Raw genomic sequence first — 12,214 nt, forward strand, 5'->3', positions numbered from 1 at the left:
CAGGTGGCTTGGCAGTAATTTACGTTACACTCATTGTCCATACCGAGAATCCATACCCCGTACGGCGTAGTACGGCGTACAGGGCGGCGAACGGTCCAGTAAATATTTTCGATCGGTTTTCACGCTAAGATAAACTCGGGGCTTGTTGTCACCTCCACAACGGCAAGAGGCCCACCACGCGTGGCGGCAATCCTTGGCTGGGAGTGTCAACCTTATCATAACCACAGATCCCAATCCCTGTTGAATAAAGCGCCGCCGTCGCCAGTACATATTGCATTTGGTATGCGTAGTTTTTGATCGCTGGAAGACCTATCATTCTGGACATGAGGACAGTTTGCGGGTAGAAGAATGAGACTTTCATCACAAATCTTATGCGAGCTGTCTCATCTGTATTCCCAGCTTGCATGTAACAGGCCCGATAACTGAAAGATACAAATTTCTCAATACATTTGAAATTATTCGGTGAACTTGTGGTCAGGATCCTGTAACATAGCAATAAGAGACAGATACGATAGTCGGTTCTTTGTAATCCACCTCCCTGGGTTGCACATTAGCCATACAATCCTGATGTTTTACAGCAAGTGACATACAAAACTGTTCAGCATCCTGGGGGAAGCAATGGCTTGCTTGAACCACCACTGTTTTCTCTGCATTATTGAGCCAAGGAAATTCGTTGATTGCCTGTGCACAAAGCTCCTGAGCATGCGTATTAAAGCGCCGGCGACGATATCCCCAAAATGGGTTTGAAAGACCTAAAAGATCCCTACTATAAGTTAACAATTTGCTATTTGATGTAGAAGCTGCCCCTTCACCTACGTTGTGAAATATTCTCGAATTGCCTTACGAAACAGTGGTTGATACCCATACTTCTCTGAGTATTGTTTGAGCATACTGTTCGCTTGCTTCTGCTGGAAGGCTATCCTCCACTTGAGAAAACCTTCAAGCTTGCGAGGAATCTTCTCCAGTTCAGAGAAATCCATGAGATTTGTAAAATCAATCTCTTCACCAGCGATGTCTTCTGGCTCTGGATGGACATTGTTGAGTTCTATCAAATGCTGGAGGTTTTCTAGGTGTTTTTCAAGCGTAACTCCAGGGGGGATCGCGGTTCCACTCCCAGTAGAGTCTGATTTAACGTCTTGTTTGTTGATGGTGGGTGGAATTGTCCCTTCGTCAAGAAATTGTTTGACGTCCGCTTCAAATTTCCGAGAATCGCTTGTTTTATAGCTAGAGATGAGAAGAGCAACTTGTCGACGGACTGCCTTATCCTCCGCACTAGAAGAGCTTCCAGACTCGTCAAGCGAAAAAGAACTTTTTATACCCATCAGGAATTCATAGTTTTTATCGGTATCCATACTTAAGAAAGATTGGACTGGCCACAGTGATATTCAAACATAAAAGGGATTATAGATCGTAAAAGGTTCACTACAAAGTAATGAAAAGAGGTAACCTTTTAAACACTTCGCGGACTACACATAAACTCATTTCTTGGAATCGTCTTGTGTATATCGAATCATACGCCGTTTTTTATACGGTTCGAAAAACAGCCGTTTCCCTTGAGGCGTAAACAAAGAAATTTACCACACTAGTACAGTGTTCTGGAAAGCTCCGTTCTTTTCTCTCCGCCTGCTTTTCCTTTCCAACCATCTCCTCTCTCTCTCCATTTATTATTTTCCCTCCTTTCTTTTGTCAAGATATCAACATTCGCCTCTCACTTCAAATTGCAAAACAGTGATATATCTGCTACAGACTCGATTCTCATCCAAAGTTATCTTCAGATATCCAAACGTCGTTCCCAAATGGCTGCCGTTACTACCGCCGGCTTTCAGCCAATGACTGGTTCTAAGGACCTGGTTGTTGAGCTCATCTGGCAGCATGCTGTGAACCATTTGAAGAAAACCAAAAATGAAATCTTTCTTCCCGTGGATATTATCTCACTCATCGGAGGAGATAACGTCGAGAAGATCAAGAATCGCCTGAGGTACGTTGTTTATATCTATATATACCTTGATCAAAACATGCCTTGCTGACAGCTCGAAGCACCATGCTTAATATGCCAGTCGTCGCGTTCGAGGACCATGCGAACAATGTGTACCGCATCATGCCTACTCCTGCTTTGGACGGCGCAATTGAATCTACTGTAGCTCAAATTTTGCCAATGATGGCGACTGGTTCCCATAGTCCTCAGAACTTGGGAGAAAAGCTGAACAAGCAAAATGTTTCGGTCAAGGCCGCGAAAGTTCCTCGCCCTCCCAATGCCTTTATTTTATACCGCCAGCATCACCACCCGCTCATCAAGGCAGCCCATCCTGAATATCATAATAATGATATTTGTAAGTGTAGTATTCGCTTAATATAAACCATCACTAACAGTTTCTGTTTGCTAGCGATTCTTCTTGGGAAGAAATGGAAGCTAGAGAATGCCGAAACTAAAGCTCACTTTAAAGCTCTTGCCGACAAAATCAAGCGCAAGCACGCTGAAGATCATCCTGACTACCAGTATGCTCCCCGTAAACCGTCCGAGAAAAAACGTCGTTCCGTTTCTCGACGCGACGGGTTTTCTTCCAAAAACATCCAGCTCGATACATTCTCTCCCCAGATTAGTACATTCGGTAATTCAGTCCAAGGAACTCAGATGGAGGTTGATTTTTGTACCAATGTTGTTGATGCAAGTCAGTCTCTCGACAACAACGATGACCAGCCCGCTACTCCAGTCGTCACTGTGCAATATAACCCCGGTCCAGAGATGATCCAAGATACCTCAGACTTCATCATGGGTCTTAACAATGGAGGCTTCCTTACTCTTCAACGTCGCTTGATTCCATCCACTTCGGCATCGGCTACTGTGCCCGCGAGCAATTCCGCAACCTCCAACAATTCGAACGAATATGAATTCGATATGGATGACTACTTCATTCCGACGGAATAAATGGAGATCTACTTGAACAAGGCCATGACCAACGGTTGATTGTTTCGCCGCAGTGACCTATTCCGATTCAACGCGCAGCTGGATCGAAGGCTAATGAAATTCCTGTACGGAAAAACGTCTTTGTGTTTGTTGTGGACATCGAGAAGCAGAACTCTGGTCTTAAGGTAGCTTATAGCATCCCTTGGTTTTGACATTGAAGCACATGACGGCAGATTGCAGCTGTTGAACATTGGTCAACGCTACCTCGAAATACACATGGTGGTGAGTTGAAATTAATAGAAATAGCGGAATAGATGGATATGACCTGGGCTTGATGAATCTTGATTTCGTTGCCCACTTGTACTGTACAATAGGTAGTTCATAGGAAATAAATTGACACCATCAAACTTGTAGAATTGGATTGAATTCTTCAAACTCGTTGGTCCAAAATGTATTGTACACATTAAATAATTGTATCCAAATGCTCATTCCTTCTTAAGCTCACAACTTGGCAGTTTACTCTCTAGTTAACACGCGTACATTCGAATGGATTTCAATTGGTTATGGTTTCGTCAAGAATATTATATGTACCCATTGCAGTTTAATTACCACTAGATTGGCTGTGTGCAGTGACTGCGCATAAACCATTCTTAGCAGGTGCTAAATTATATTAAACAAGAAAAACGAGGTACACAGAGTTCTATATAAATATATCATTGTTATGGTCCCCAACTTCGAACTACATGACTGGATTATTGCTTAGAGTTCCAATCACTACACCAGATAAATGTAGGACACCGCCATTGAGTTCCAGTTTCTTTATTGCCGCTGGGGCCGAGTGGTCTTGGACAAATCCAAAACGATCTGCCCCGATTGATTCCGGGTTTCTTCGTGACGAGACGGACGCATGGTTCTTCATGCCCTTCGCATCTAGGAGGCGGCCTCTTTTTAAATATTTTATTCCATGACTCTTGTTCTGGAATTGAAGACATCACATTTATGCCAGCCACGATACGGCTTGGAACCGCGGAAACAGTTGTAGATTCTTGTGAGGTTTGAGGATCGGCTTCAAAATCAGGGCTCGCGTCAGGAGGCGAAATCCCCGAGGTACGATGTCCGGGACCCGAATCATTTTTGCGTTCATTCGGAACAGAATCGTTGATGGCCTCGCAATCCTTCGCAAGGTTAGACTGCTTCAGACGGGGCTGTCTTGGACTAAAAAATCCGCGAATACTTTTCTGACTAGTTGTCGGGAGAACGCCGGCAATAGGTTCTTTCTTCCGCCGTTTTGGATCTCGTTCGTCGATTTCATGAGATCTTTCAAGGTCCAAGGATATCGGCCTCCCTTTGTTCGTCATTCTGGACATGGACGTCGCATTTTGATTGATCTCACCAGGGGAGGGATTTTGAGTTGAGGACTGACGTAGGAACATATCTCGAATATTGCGACGACGGTTAAATTCGGGAATGAGCCTTCCAGACAGTGGAAGGTGGCTTCTTGATAAAGAATTGTCAGCTGCTTCAAAATCCACCGATGGATTCATGAGATTAACAAAATCGATTTGATCCCCATGCAGATCAACGTTTTCTTTAAATATGGCGTAGACAGGACAATGGTCAGAGCCCTGAGAACTGTCAGCCTGGCAAAGTGCATATTGAAAGTTATTACCAACCATTAGTCCTTCTTGAATATCTGCAATAGACATCCAGTCTTTCATATCTAAACTACATAGGATGTAGTCTATTCTTGCACCAAAATTCCCAGGACGTGCATTAATTCTTTGCTCCCAGCAAGTGTACATGCCGCTTCTGGCAGGGAAGAATGATCTACACATGTCCCATAATACCGCGTCCTTTTTGTCAACACCTTCGATGTGCGAAACCCTCCCACCTTCGACTAACCGGTTGAAAATAATGCGAGCCGGCGACGAGAGAAATTCATCGGTTGTCAGCCTGCTTTTCCGAATTTGCTCTAATGCATGCGCAGAATCAATCTCATCCCTTGAAATATTTAAATCTCCCGCAACGACAACCCTCTTCCCTAGGGAAATCAGGTTTCGGATACGATGATCGAGCGCATTTAGAAATCCTAGTCGAAAGCCATCTCGCGTTTCATCTCTGTTTGCAGGACAATAGACACCGAGTAGAACGAAGGCAGGAAACTCGAGTATCACGCAGCGACCCTCTGAATCAAGAGTTTCCGCACTTAACTCTGAGGTTGAGAGTTGCTCATCTGTCGGGTACCCGCCAATTTGCTCCGATTCTGGGAGTTCCCGGTACGAGGACGTGGAATTTGGCGGACAAAGAATACCGGTGACACCTTCTTCGGCATATATAGGCGAACAGGTGGCATTTCGGGTGTATATTGCCACCCCGGAGTATCCTCATCAGTCAGTAGAGGGGAAACCCAAACAGCTGAAGAGACTTACCTTTCTTGTACTTTGGCAGACTGAAAAAGCAATCCCAGCCAGGAACTAATACCATGTCGTCCCGTAAATCTTTTCTCTGAATTTTAAGCTCCTGAAGCACAATGATGTCTGCTTCAAGAAGATCAAACATTCCCTAGCAGAGTTAGACAACGAGAATTAGAATGATACTGACGTGCCATATACCTGAAATGACTGTGTACCTCGCCATGGTTCGTACGAAAATGGATTCCTAGCCCGGGATTAGCCCGGTTGAATTTTAAGCATGAAGGAATCACATCTACGGACCGTATGCCATTGACTTGATAAGTAAGTTAGCAGCCCTGTGTTCATCGGTGGCACCTTTAAAACATACCATTCCAGGTCGTAAGGCGGAAAGTCATGACGCTGACTCTGCCACACTTGATTCTCTTTTAATTGCCGGATATCGGTGTTCTTAGCTACCTAGTTAAGACTAGGAGGAGTTTCGGTTCTTTGAGCCTCTGACAACCGACTCCTGTGCGCCATACAAAGTCCGGTTTCCAAACCAACAGCACTTGAACCATGAGAAAAAAAGATTCTTATTATTCTATAAGGAGAAAAGGTACAAGGTCAAGAGCTAGTTAGCTGTTGGTCGCCCGTACCATGAAATTAGGGGAGCTAGATGGACAAGCAGGCAGGTCGTGTTGAGGCCCGTACTTCGTGTCAGGGACCTCACCAGAGCAATAGAGTCGTCAGTTGGTATTATTAACTAACCAAGCCGAAGGTCGGTATGTTATCAAGGTTGCAGGTAGTTAGTTCGGCAGTTCGTTAACAAGTTACTCCGTAGTTAGTTAACTTAACTAACTGACTTACCTGACCAAGTCGGCAGTTAAGCTAACCTGTATCTAGTTAGTGCATGTGGTGGTATGATGTTCCGAAATTCCAACTTCCCACCTCCGAATATTATTATCGTCACTTGCGCTCGTCTTCGAATTCGCAGTCACATTGTTTCAGGACATTGGACTTTTTCATCAAGGCATCATGTTTTCTCAGCGAGCTTTGCTCCGAACCCCTCGCCGTCTTCCTTATCATGTCAATGCCCCTTTTCGCCGTCGCTTCGTAAGCACGGACGGGAAGCTGTCGGGGGTTCCGGATAACAAATTCAATCGCGAAAGAGCAGCAGTTAAAGCGCATGCAGCTGCTACTAGTGGTGCGCATTACATCGGAAAACGTTAAACGTTCGATCCTTACTGACGCTGCATTTAGATTTATGGCGGAAATTATCAATCTAGTATATCTCACATCCCCGATTGCAAAGCCTCTTCCTCGTACTGACAGACAAAAGCGTTGTTATTCCGGCTTTAATTCTTGGCTCCATCAATGCGTATAACTTGTGGAATGAGCACTGGGAACATTGGGATCATATGCCGCCACTCGAAGAGAGGGTGGAGTACCCTTATCAGAACATCCGCTCGAAAAACTTTCCTTGGGGTGATGGTGACAAGGTTTGAACTGTCCTTTCCACTTTCTCAATTGAAGAAGCTAGCTAACAAAATTCGATGTAGACTTTGTTGTAAGTTTATGCCTTTGCTTATGATGATGAAGAAGTTATTTTGCTTCATGGAGCAATTTCTCGTGAGTGTCTGGCTGACCATAGTCCATAGCTGGAATTCAAACGTGAACTACCACAACAAAGACAAGGCTACATAAGCATTGGTGCTGTGCAGCATGATGCAGTTGGTGGACACCATTGTATCCCAGCAGGTCTACACATATGTAACTCTATCAGCAGTAGTATAAAAGGTATACCAGAAAGGCCCATTTGGTCGCTTTATTACTAGCAGTCAGAAGTGTGTCGTATTTAGCTATATTACATTTCAAACAAAAATAAAGAGAAAGAGAACATATCCAGTTTATCAAGGATAGGACTTGTCTCCAAGCAATGTCACTGTATTGATAGCTAATCAATCTCTTTGCTTTTTGGTGTGTTCTGATTAATCCTTGAATTCCCAACATTGATTTCCGTCGCCAATACCCTTCCATCCTAGTCCATGAGAGCCTATCGTAGTAACGATGCGACCATTATCTAATTCACAAAGAAGTCGAGAGCACGGATTGATCTCGCGACCAGAAGGACATCCACAGCATCTAGAGCTTGGCCGTTATAGTCTATCTATATAAATTGGAGGCTATCGACTGTGGGTAGTTGGCAGCTAGACAACGGGAGTTGGCCGGGTTTAGGGTCGGCTTAGTAGAGACACCGTTGCAGGATCAAGGCGGCGCGCTTCATTCACCGACCCTTGCAACACCCGGACAGTCCTCTCGTCAAGGGGGGAAAGAGTACCATTTTTCATGCAGGACCACGTTGACTTATCCTGGCTCTTTTCCCACTCCCCATCTAGCATCCAGACTTCTGGAAACCAGTATTCAGCATTATTTCCCATCTTACTTTTCAGCAGGCCTCCATTAAACCATAGAAGTGCATCGTTTTCGTCGGTATGAGCGATATGAAAGGAGCACACTCTAGTGACGCCGTCAATTTTCACGGTTTCCCCGAGAATCGCCGCATAATGGGATTCGAAAGTATAAGGCACATCGCACAATTCGAATGCAAGCCACCAGGACTCCTTATCACCATAACCCATGAGATAGGTTACTTGGGTCCGGACATCTTTCGTGTTTTGCCATGCTACGTGTAGGACGCCCATAAGGGTAGAAATTCGGGCTTTGTCCACGACAACCAAGCCAGATTCGCCTTCTTCTGCGTAATTCTCATTGTGAACCCGTGACGATCGGAAATTCAGGCTCGGTGAGGTATGTTTCATTTGCTCCTGCCACCAGGCGTGTCGCTCCGGATACGCATTTTTCCAGAGTAACCTATCATGGAACAATAACAGTCCAGTCTCTTTGAAACCGTTATGGCTATCAAATATTTTTTCGGGCTCCTGAAGTAAAATAGAATCCGAGTCCATGAGGATGACCTGCTCAAACCTACTAGCTAGGATTGCGAACGGTTTTATAGCCCACGTTCCGATCGACAATCCCACTATGTCATCGTCAAAATATGAAGTGACGTCCAGTAGATAAATTTCGGGAGCCAAAGAAGATAGGAATTGCCGATAGGCTAGCGGTAAATCAGATTCACCTGCATAAGCTATTTCTATGGGGATCTGGGAATTCAAGACATTTCGGATTGATCCCACTAAATGGCAAGCAAACCGAAAAGATGACGTGCCGACAGGAACAACGATACCTCTCGAACCCGGTACATGTCGACGTAAAAGTGATAGGAGCGGCTGCTTTTCGACGGGATGTCGAAGAAACGGAAATAGGGACAAAGCAAAAATTTCGATCGCCGTCCAAACTGCAATATCGCCCGAGGCATTCTCTACCCAGTTTTGTAGAATTTGGATACGTCGACCTAACTCTCCGAAATTTGTGTAGCTCAGAGGGAAGTCTGCAAAATAGGTGGCAATCACATCCAATGAAACAGAATTAGGGGATAATTTTAAATCAGGTAAATTTAACCGATTGCTGAAAACTAGAAATGGAAATAAAAAAGAGAAAGGCGTGAGTGAGAAGAGGATGATCAATACAACTAGTGTGGAGGCTCGAATAAGATGAAGCTTTTGAAACAGCGGAAAAACAGGGATAAAATCCATCATGTGCAAGAACAAGGGAGGAGCGCAAGGCACCAAATGATCAACAGAGAATCCATGGCATCAGTTTCTCACCCCTGTTAACAGGCGCAGGATGCAGTTTATATATAGCAGCCATGGAAATCACATCTGAGTCGGGCATCTGACAAAATTCCTTCCCAACCAATCACCGAGAGGTCTTGTGAATCAACAAGCGCCCATCCAGACTCTGGGGATTTACAAGAGTGAAAGGCAGCTAAAAGTATTGGGTACAACTTTGCAAGTGCCACGTAGTTTAGTGAGTCTCCACAGAGTACCACGCTTCATTCTTCAGAGATGAAGCAAGGCGCAGCTTCAGTTAAATACAATTTGCATTTTGTCTGGCAAAGTTTGCCAAGAAGAGCTGAGAGTCAACCAAGAGCCCAATCCTGAGGTAAAGGATAAATCACATAGGTCAATCCTACAAGAGCTATCCCCCCGAAAATTGTAGGAAATGGTTGGACATGCGTGTCATCAATGTAAAGGGATATCCATCCAACATATGTATGTTGTCGCCTTCATCTATAGTAGGCCAATCTATCCCAGCTTGGTATCTTTATCCTTGATGGGTAAATCCGATCCTAATATAATATCGAACTAGGATTTTAGGCGCCTATAAAAGCTTCTAAACGAAGATAGGCAAACAGTACCATACCTGCTACCGATTTGTACTGGCCCCGGATAAAATCCGAGATCTGTTCATCCTTGGCTTGTTCAACTGCGCTTTCGTTATCCTGCTTTCCCTGGCCCATGAATCGTTCCTGAAGAAAGTCGACCCCTGAGCGGAATAGTTCTATGTTAGACTTCATGTCAATTTCTATAGCATGGACGAAGCAGCCCACCTTTGTCGAGCATATCTTCACTCTTCTCGCTCTCGCGGCCACCTCCGGCTGCGGCATTGAGCTTGTCACCTATACCCGAGAACATGCCGCCTTCTCCACCGGAGCTGCCGCCCTGATTTTCGCTCTTACCCTGGCCCGCAAGTTTATTTACGAAATCCATCGCTGAGCTTCCTCGCAGCAACCGTGAGGGTGTGCGGTTGATCTTTGGGGGGGGATAGGTTAACGGAGCCGTGAAGATATATGACGGTTGACCTGGGGAAACTAGGTCATCAGCTTGAGATTCGAAAAGCGCACGAGGGAAAGACAAACGAGGTCGTCTTTTATATCAAACATTCCCCCGCTTTGGTAGGTTTGCGGGTTGCCACTCCGCGTAGGTATGACGTGAGTGAACCATTGAACCATGGTGATTTCAAAGTTGGCAGATCCGTCCATCAATGCTACGATTCGCCAACTTGAATACGGGAAGTGCGCAGACTTCGACCAAATCAGCTCGCCTCAGTTCGAGCCCCGCAGCCTTTGAGATCCGGATGGCACACCCTATCGTAGTGTGGCAGGGAATCGACAAGTGTTTCAAGAGGCAATGCACATTGGACGATCGTTCATATTCCATCCAGAGATCCCCGGTGGCAAACCCTCTGACCTCGTCGGAAAAGCGACGATCATCAAAGCCCCACGCCTTCTGCCAATTCAAGTTGTTCAAGGTACTTTGGGGTGGGACCTCGAAGAATCCTTCCCTGGATTTAAGGGGGGATACTGCCCTCCAAGAATGGTCGACGGCCGCAGCGGGAATTTTTGTTTTGGCGCAACGCATTCGAGGATGGGGACGGTTTGGAGACTGGAGAGGTCGCTGAACCGGTGAACTAGTTGACCACTGCTTGGTATCGACATGACGGCCTCAACTGAATGTCTATCTCACAAAAATCGCCCCGGCAATCCTAATTGAGGACGAGAGTCTGCAAACTCTCACGGGCCATCCAGAAAGGCGTACAGGTAAAAGGGAGAAATCTATAATTTCTATCTGATTGTTCGCCAAAGCTGCAACGCCCATCTGCATGGTCTCCAGGCAGACTCCCACTTCCCGGACTCCGGTAGCCTCCACTCCCTGCTGCACGTGTGAAGAGATTGGCTAGTTATCCATATCGGGGTTGCGGAGCGAGACAGCTTTCGCTGGGGTTGATGAGCTAAGTACCTGAATGGGATAGTGTTTATCCTGTATAAAAATGGGTCCAAAAATATATTAACAAGCACGATAGTCTTTGGGTAGATTTCGGTGTAGTAGGCTTGCTTTTCACCGTGTATGATAGTCCTAGACGCATGCTCCGAATATGCTCGTTCACACCAAAATGAAGTCAAGGGCTAAACTCACAGCCTTCGACGGGAGGCCAAGTGACAGGGCGGAGCTCCCGCCGTCTTGATACATTCTATCGGCGTGCTGGCTGAGCCCCACACTGTTCGTACGTGCAGATATGGATTTGGACCGTTGATAATCCACTGCGTTGTACAGCGAGACTTGTTCAGAGAATTCAACCGGTACGGTGGCCTGGGAAGGTATATTGAATGGATTTAAACAACATTCAAGAGCTTTCCGGGGAAATCTATTCCGTTCGGGTTGATAACAATGCTTGATCCGCCAAGTTAATTCCTCAGCTGCTTTAGGGGTGCGGGTATGACTGGAGATTGAGCAGCTGGCGTTCTGACCGAGTCCTTCATTTTGAGAATCAAAGTCCGCATGTGTATACGTATACAACGTACAACCAATAGGCGGCAGAGATTTGTCTGTCAATGGTTGGTAGGGGTACTCAATCGTCTTCTGTGCTCGACTGAAAAGCTCCTCTAGATCGATGGCAATGTCATTCCTGGTTATTGGGATTGGTGAATCCGTGCTGATCAACGTGCATTAAAACCCAGCCGACTGGAAGAAGAAGCAGGCCCGTAAAAATCTTCCTTTCGATTTTGTTGCTATGGGGTTCACAATAAGACCTCCATATAACTTGGATAGATACTAATCATGGCCAGAATCGAAGTCTGGGAAGAACAAATCACGATAGTAGGAATTGAGCTCGATTCCAGGACTTTGTCAAAGACCTGGAAAACCTGATTTGCATACGACAATCTGAACATGAGATTGTGCTATGTTGGGACACAATAATGGAGTGTAAGGAGTAATAGCTGATCAAAGACGGCATGAAAGTCATATCCGCACCTTCGAGCAGCAAAACGGAGCAGCAAATTTGGCATCGAATTTTAGTGGGACTTTGCTGTACGGAGTATTCCAAGGAAAAATAAAGAAGGCAGAAAAGAAACTGATGATGCAATACACACCATATTCATCAAGTGATGTGCGAAAAATAACTCGCTATATTGCTTCGTTTGACCCTTCAGTAACACTAGCAATACCCCTTA

The 12,214-nt window shown here is 45.4% G+C and overlaps 6 protein-coding genes across 6 annotated transcripts; 2 read left to right on the forward strand and 4 right to left on the reverse strand.

Annotated features, from left to right (window-relative positions):
* Positions 1-455: 455 nt before the first annotated feature.
* On the reverse strand, positions 456-1,352 carry CIMG_00407 (uncharacterized protein; the record flags this gene model as incomplete). The annotated part of the gene is made up of 3 exons (XM_001246635.2): positions 456-538; positions 591-763; positions 817-1,352. 3 exons carry the CDS (start codon positions 1,350-1,352, stop codon positions 456-458), a joined length of 792 nt encoding a protein of 263 aa, XP_001246636.2.
* Positions 1,353-1,650: 298 nt separating this feature from the next.
* CIMG_00406 (HMG domain-containing protein) lies at positions 1,651-3,341 on the forward strand. The gene is made up of 3 exons (XM_001246634.2): positions 1,651-1,978; positions 2,038-2,330; positions 2,385-3,341. The coding sequence occupies exons 1-3, from the start codon at positions 1,797-1,799 to the stop codon at positions 2,924-2,926; spliced, it is 1,017 nt and encodes a 338-aa protein (XP_001246635.1). The 5' UTR covers positions 1,651-1,796; the 3' UTR covers positions 2,927-3,341.
* A 143-nt stretch (positions 3,342-3,484) lies between these two features.
* Positions 3,485-5,810, reverse strand: CIMG_00405 (exodeoxyribonuclease III (xth)). The gene is made up of 6 exons (XM_001246633.2): positions 5,687-5,810; positions 5,620-5,632; positions 5,518-5,563; positions 5,335-5,467; positions 4,579-5,288; positions 3,485-4,530 (listed from the first exon to the last, which is right to left on the reverse strand). The coding sequence occupies exons 1-6, from the start codon at positions 5,712-5,714 to the stop codon at positions 3,658-3,660; spliced, it is 1,803 nt and encodes a 600-aa protein (XP_001246634.2). The 5' UTR covers positions 5,715-5,810; the 3' UTR covers positions 3,485-3,657.
* A 469-nt stretch (positions 5,811-6,279) lies between these two features.
* Positions 6,280-7,280, forward strand: CIMG_00404 (cytochrome c oxidase subunit VIa). Its single transcript, XM_001246632.2, has 5 exons — positions 6,280-6,502; positions 6,559-6,583; positions 6,638-6,797; positions 6,858-6,865; positions 6,957-7,280. The coding sequence occupies exons 1-5, from the start codon at positions 6,334-6,336 to the stop codon at positions 7,000-7,002; spliced, it is 408 nt and encodes a 135-aa protein (XP_001246633.1). The 5' UTR covers positions 6,280-6,333; the 3' UTR covers positions 7,003-7,280.
* A 154-nt stretch (positions 7,281-7,434) lies between these two features.
* Positions 7,435-9,069, reverse strand: CIMG_10544 (uncharacterized protein; the record flags this gene model as incomplete). Its single annotated transcript, XM_012358813.1, has 2 exons — positions 7,435-8,833; positions 9,027-9,069. 2 exons carry the CDS (start codon positions 9,067-9,069, stop codon positions 7,530-7,532), a joined length of 1,347 nt encoding a protein of 448 aa, XP_012214236.1. The 3' UTR covers positions 7,435-7,529.
* A 437-nt stretch (positions 9,070-9,506) lies between these two features.
* Positions 9,507-10,243, reverse strand: CIMG_12876 (uncharacterized protein; the record flags this gene model as incomplete). The annotated part of the gene is made up of 4 exons (XM_004445893.1): positions 9,507-9,550; positions 9,625-9,747; positions 9,812-10,013; positions 10,106-10,243. The coding sequence occupies 4 exons, from the start codon at positions 10,241-10,243 to the stop codon at positions 9,507-9,509; spliced, it is 507 nt and encodes a 168-aa protein (XP_004445950.1).
* Between the last annotated feature and the right edge of the window lie 1,971 nt (positions 10,244-12,214).

Source organism: Coccidioides immitis, assembly GCF_000149335.2.
Source record: "Coccidioides immitis RS genomic scaffold supercont3.1, whole genome shotgun sequence".
Lineage (NCBI taxonomy): Eukaryota > Fungi > Ascomycota > Eurotiomycetes > Onygenales > Onygenaceae > Coccidioides > Coccidioides immitis.

Bases quoted from the DNA above. Each gene is read 5' to 3' on its own strand.
- CIMG_00406 (XM_001246634.2), top strand. From the start codon at position 1,797: ATGGCTGCCGTTACTACCGCCGGCTTTCAGCCAATGACTGGTTCTAAG. The intron at 1,979-2,037 runs GTACGTTGTTTA...GACAGCTCGAAG, and splicing joins AAGATCAAGAATCGCCTGAG to CACCATGCTTAATATGCCAG. The intron at 2,331-2,384 runs GTAAGTGTAGTA...TCTGTTTGCTAG, and splicing joins ATATCATAATAATGATATTT to CGATTCTTCTTGGGAAGAAA.
- CIMG_00405 (XM_001246633.2), bottom strand. From the start codon at position 5,714: ATGACTTTCCGCCTTACGACCTGGAATG. The intron at 5,468-5,517 runs GTATATGGCACG...TAACTCTGCTAG, and splicing joins GAGGTACACAGTCATTTCAG to GGAATGTTTGATCTTCTTGA. The intron at 4,531-4,578 runs GTTGGTAATAAC...GACAGTTCTCAG, and splicing joins ATATTCAAGAAGGACTAATG to GGCTCTGACCATTGTCCTGT.
- CIMG_00404 (XM_001246632.2), top strand. From the start codon at position 6,334: ATGTTTTCTCAGCGAGCTTTGCTCCGAACCCCTCGCCGTCTTCCTTAT. The intron at 6,503-6,558 runs GTGCGCATTACA...CGCTGCATTTAG, and splicing joins GCATGCAGCTGCTACTAGTG to ATTTATGGCGGAAATTATCA. The intron at 6,584-6,637 runs GTATATCTCACA...GACAGACAAAAG, and splicing joins TGGCGGAAATTATCAATCTA to CGTTGTTATTCCGGCTTTAA.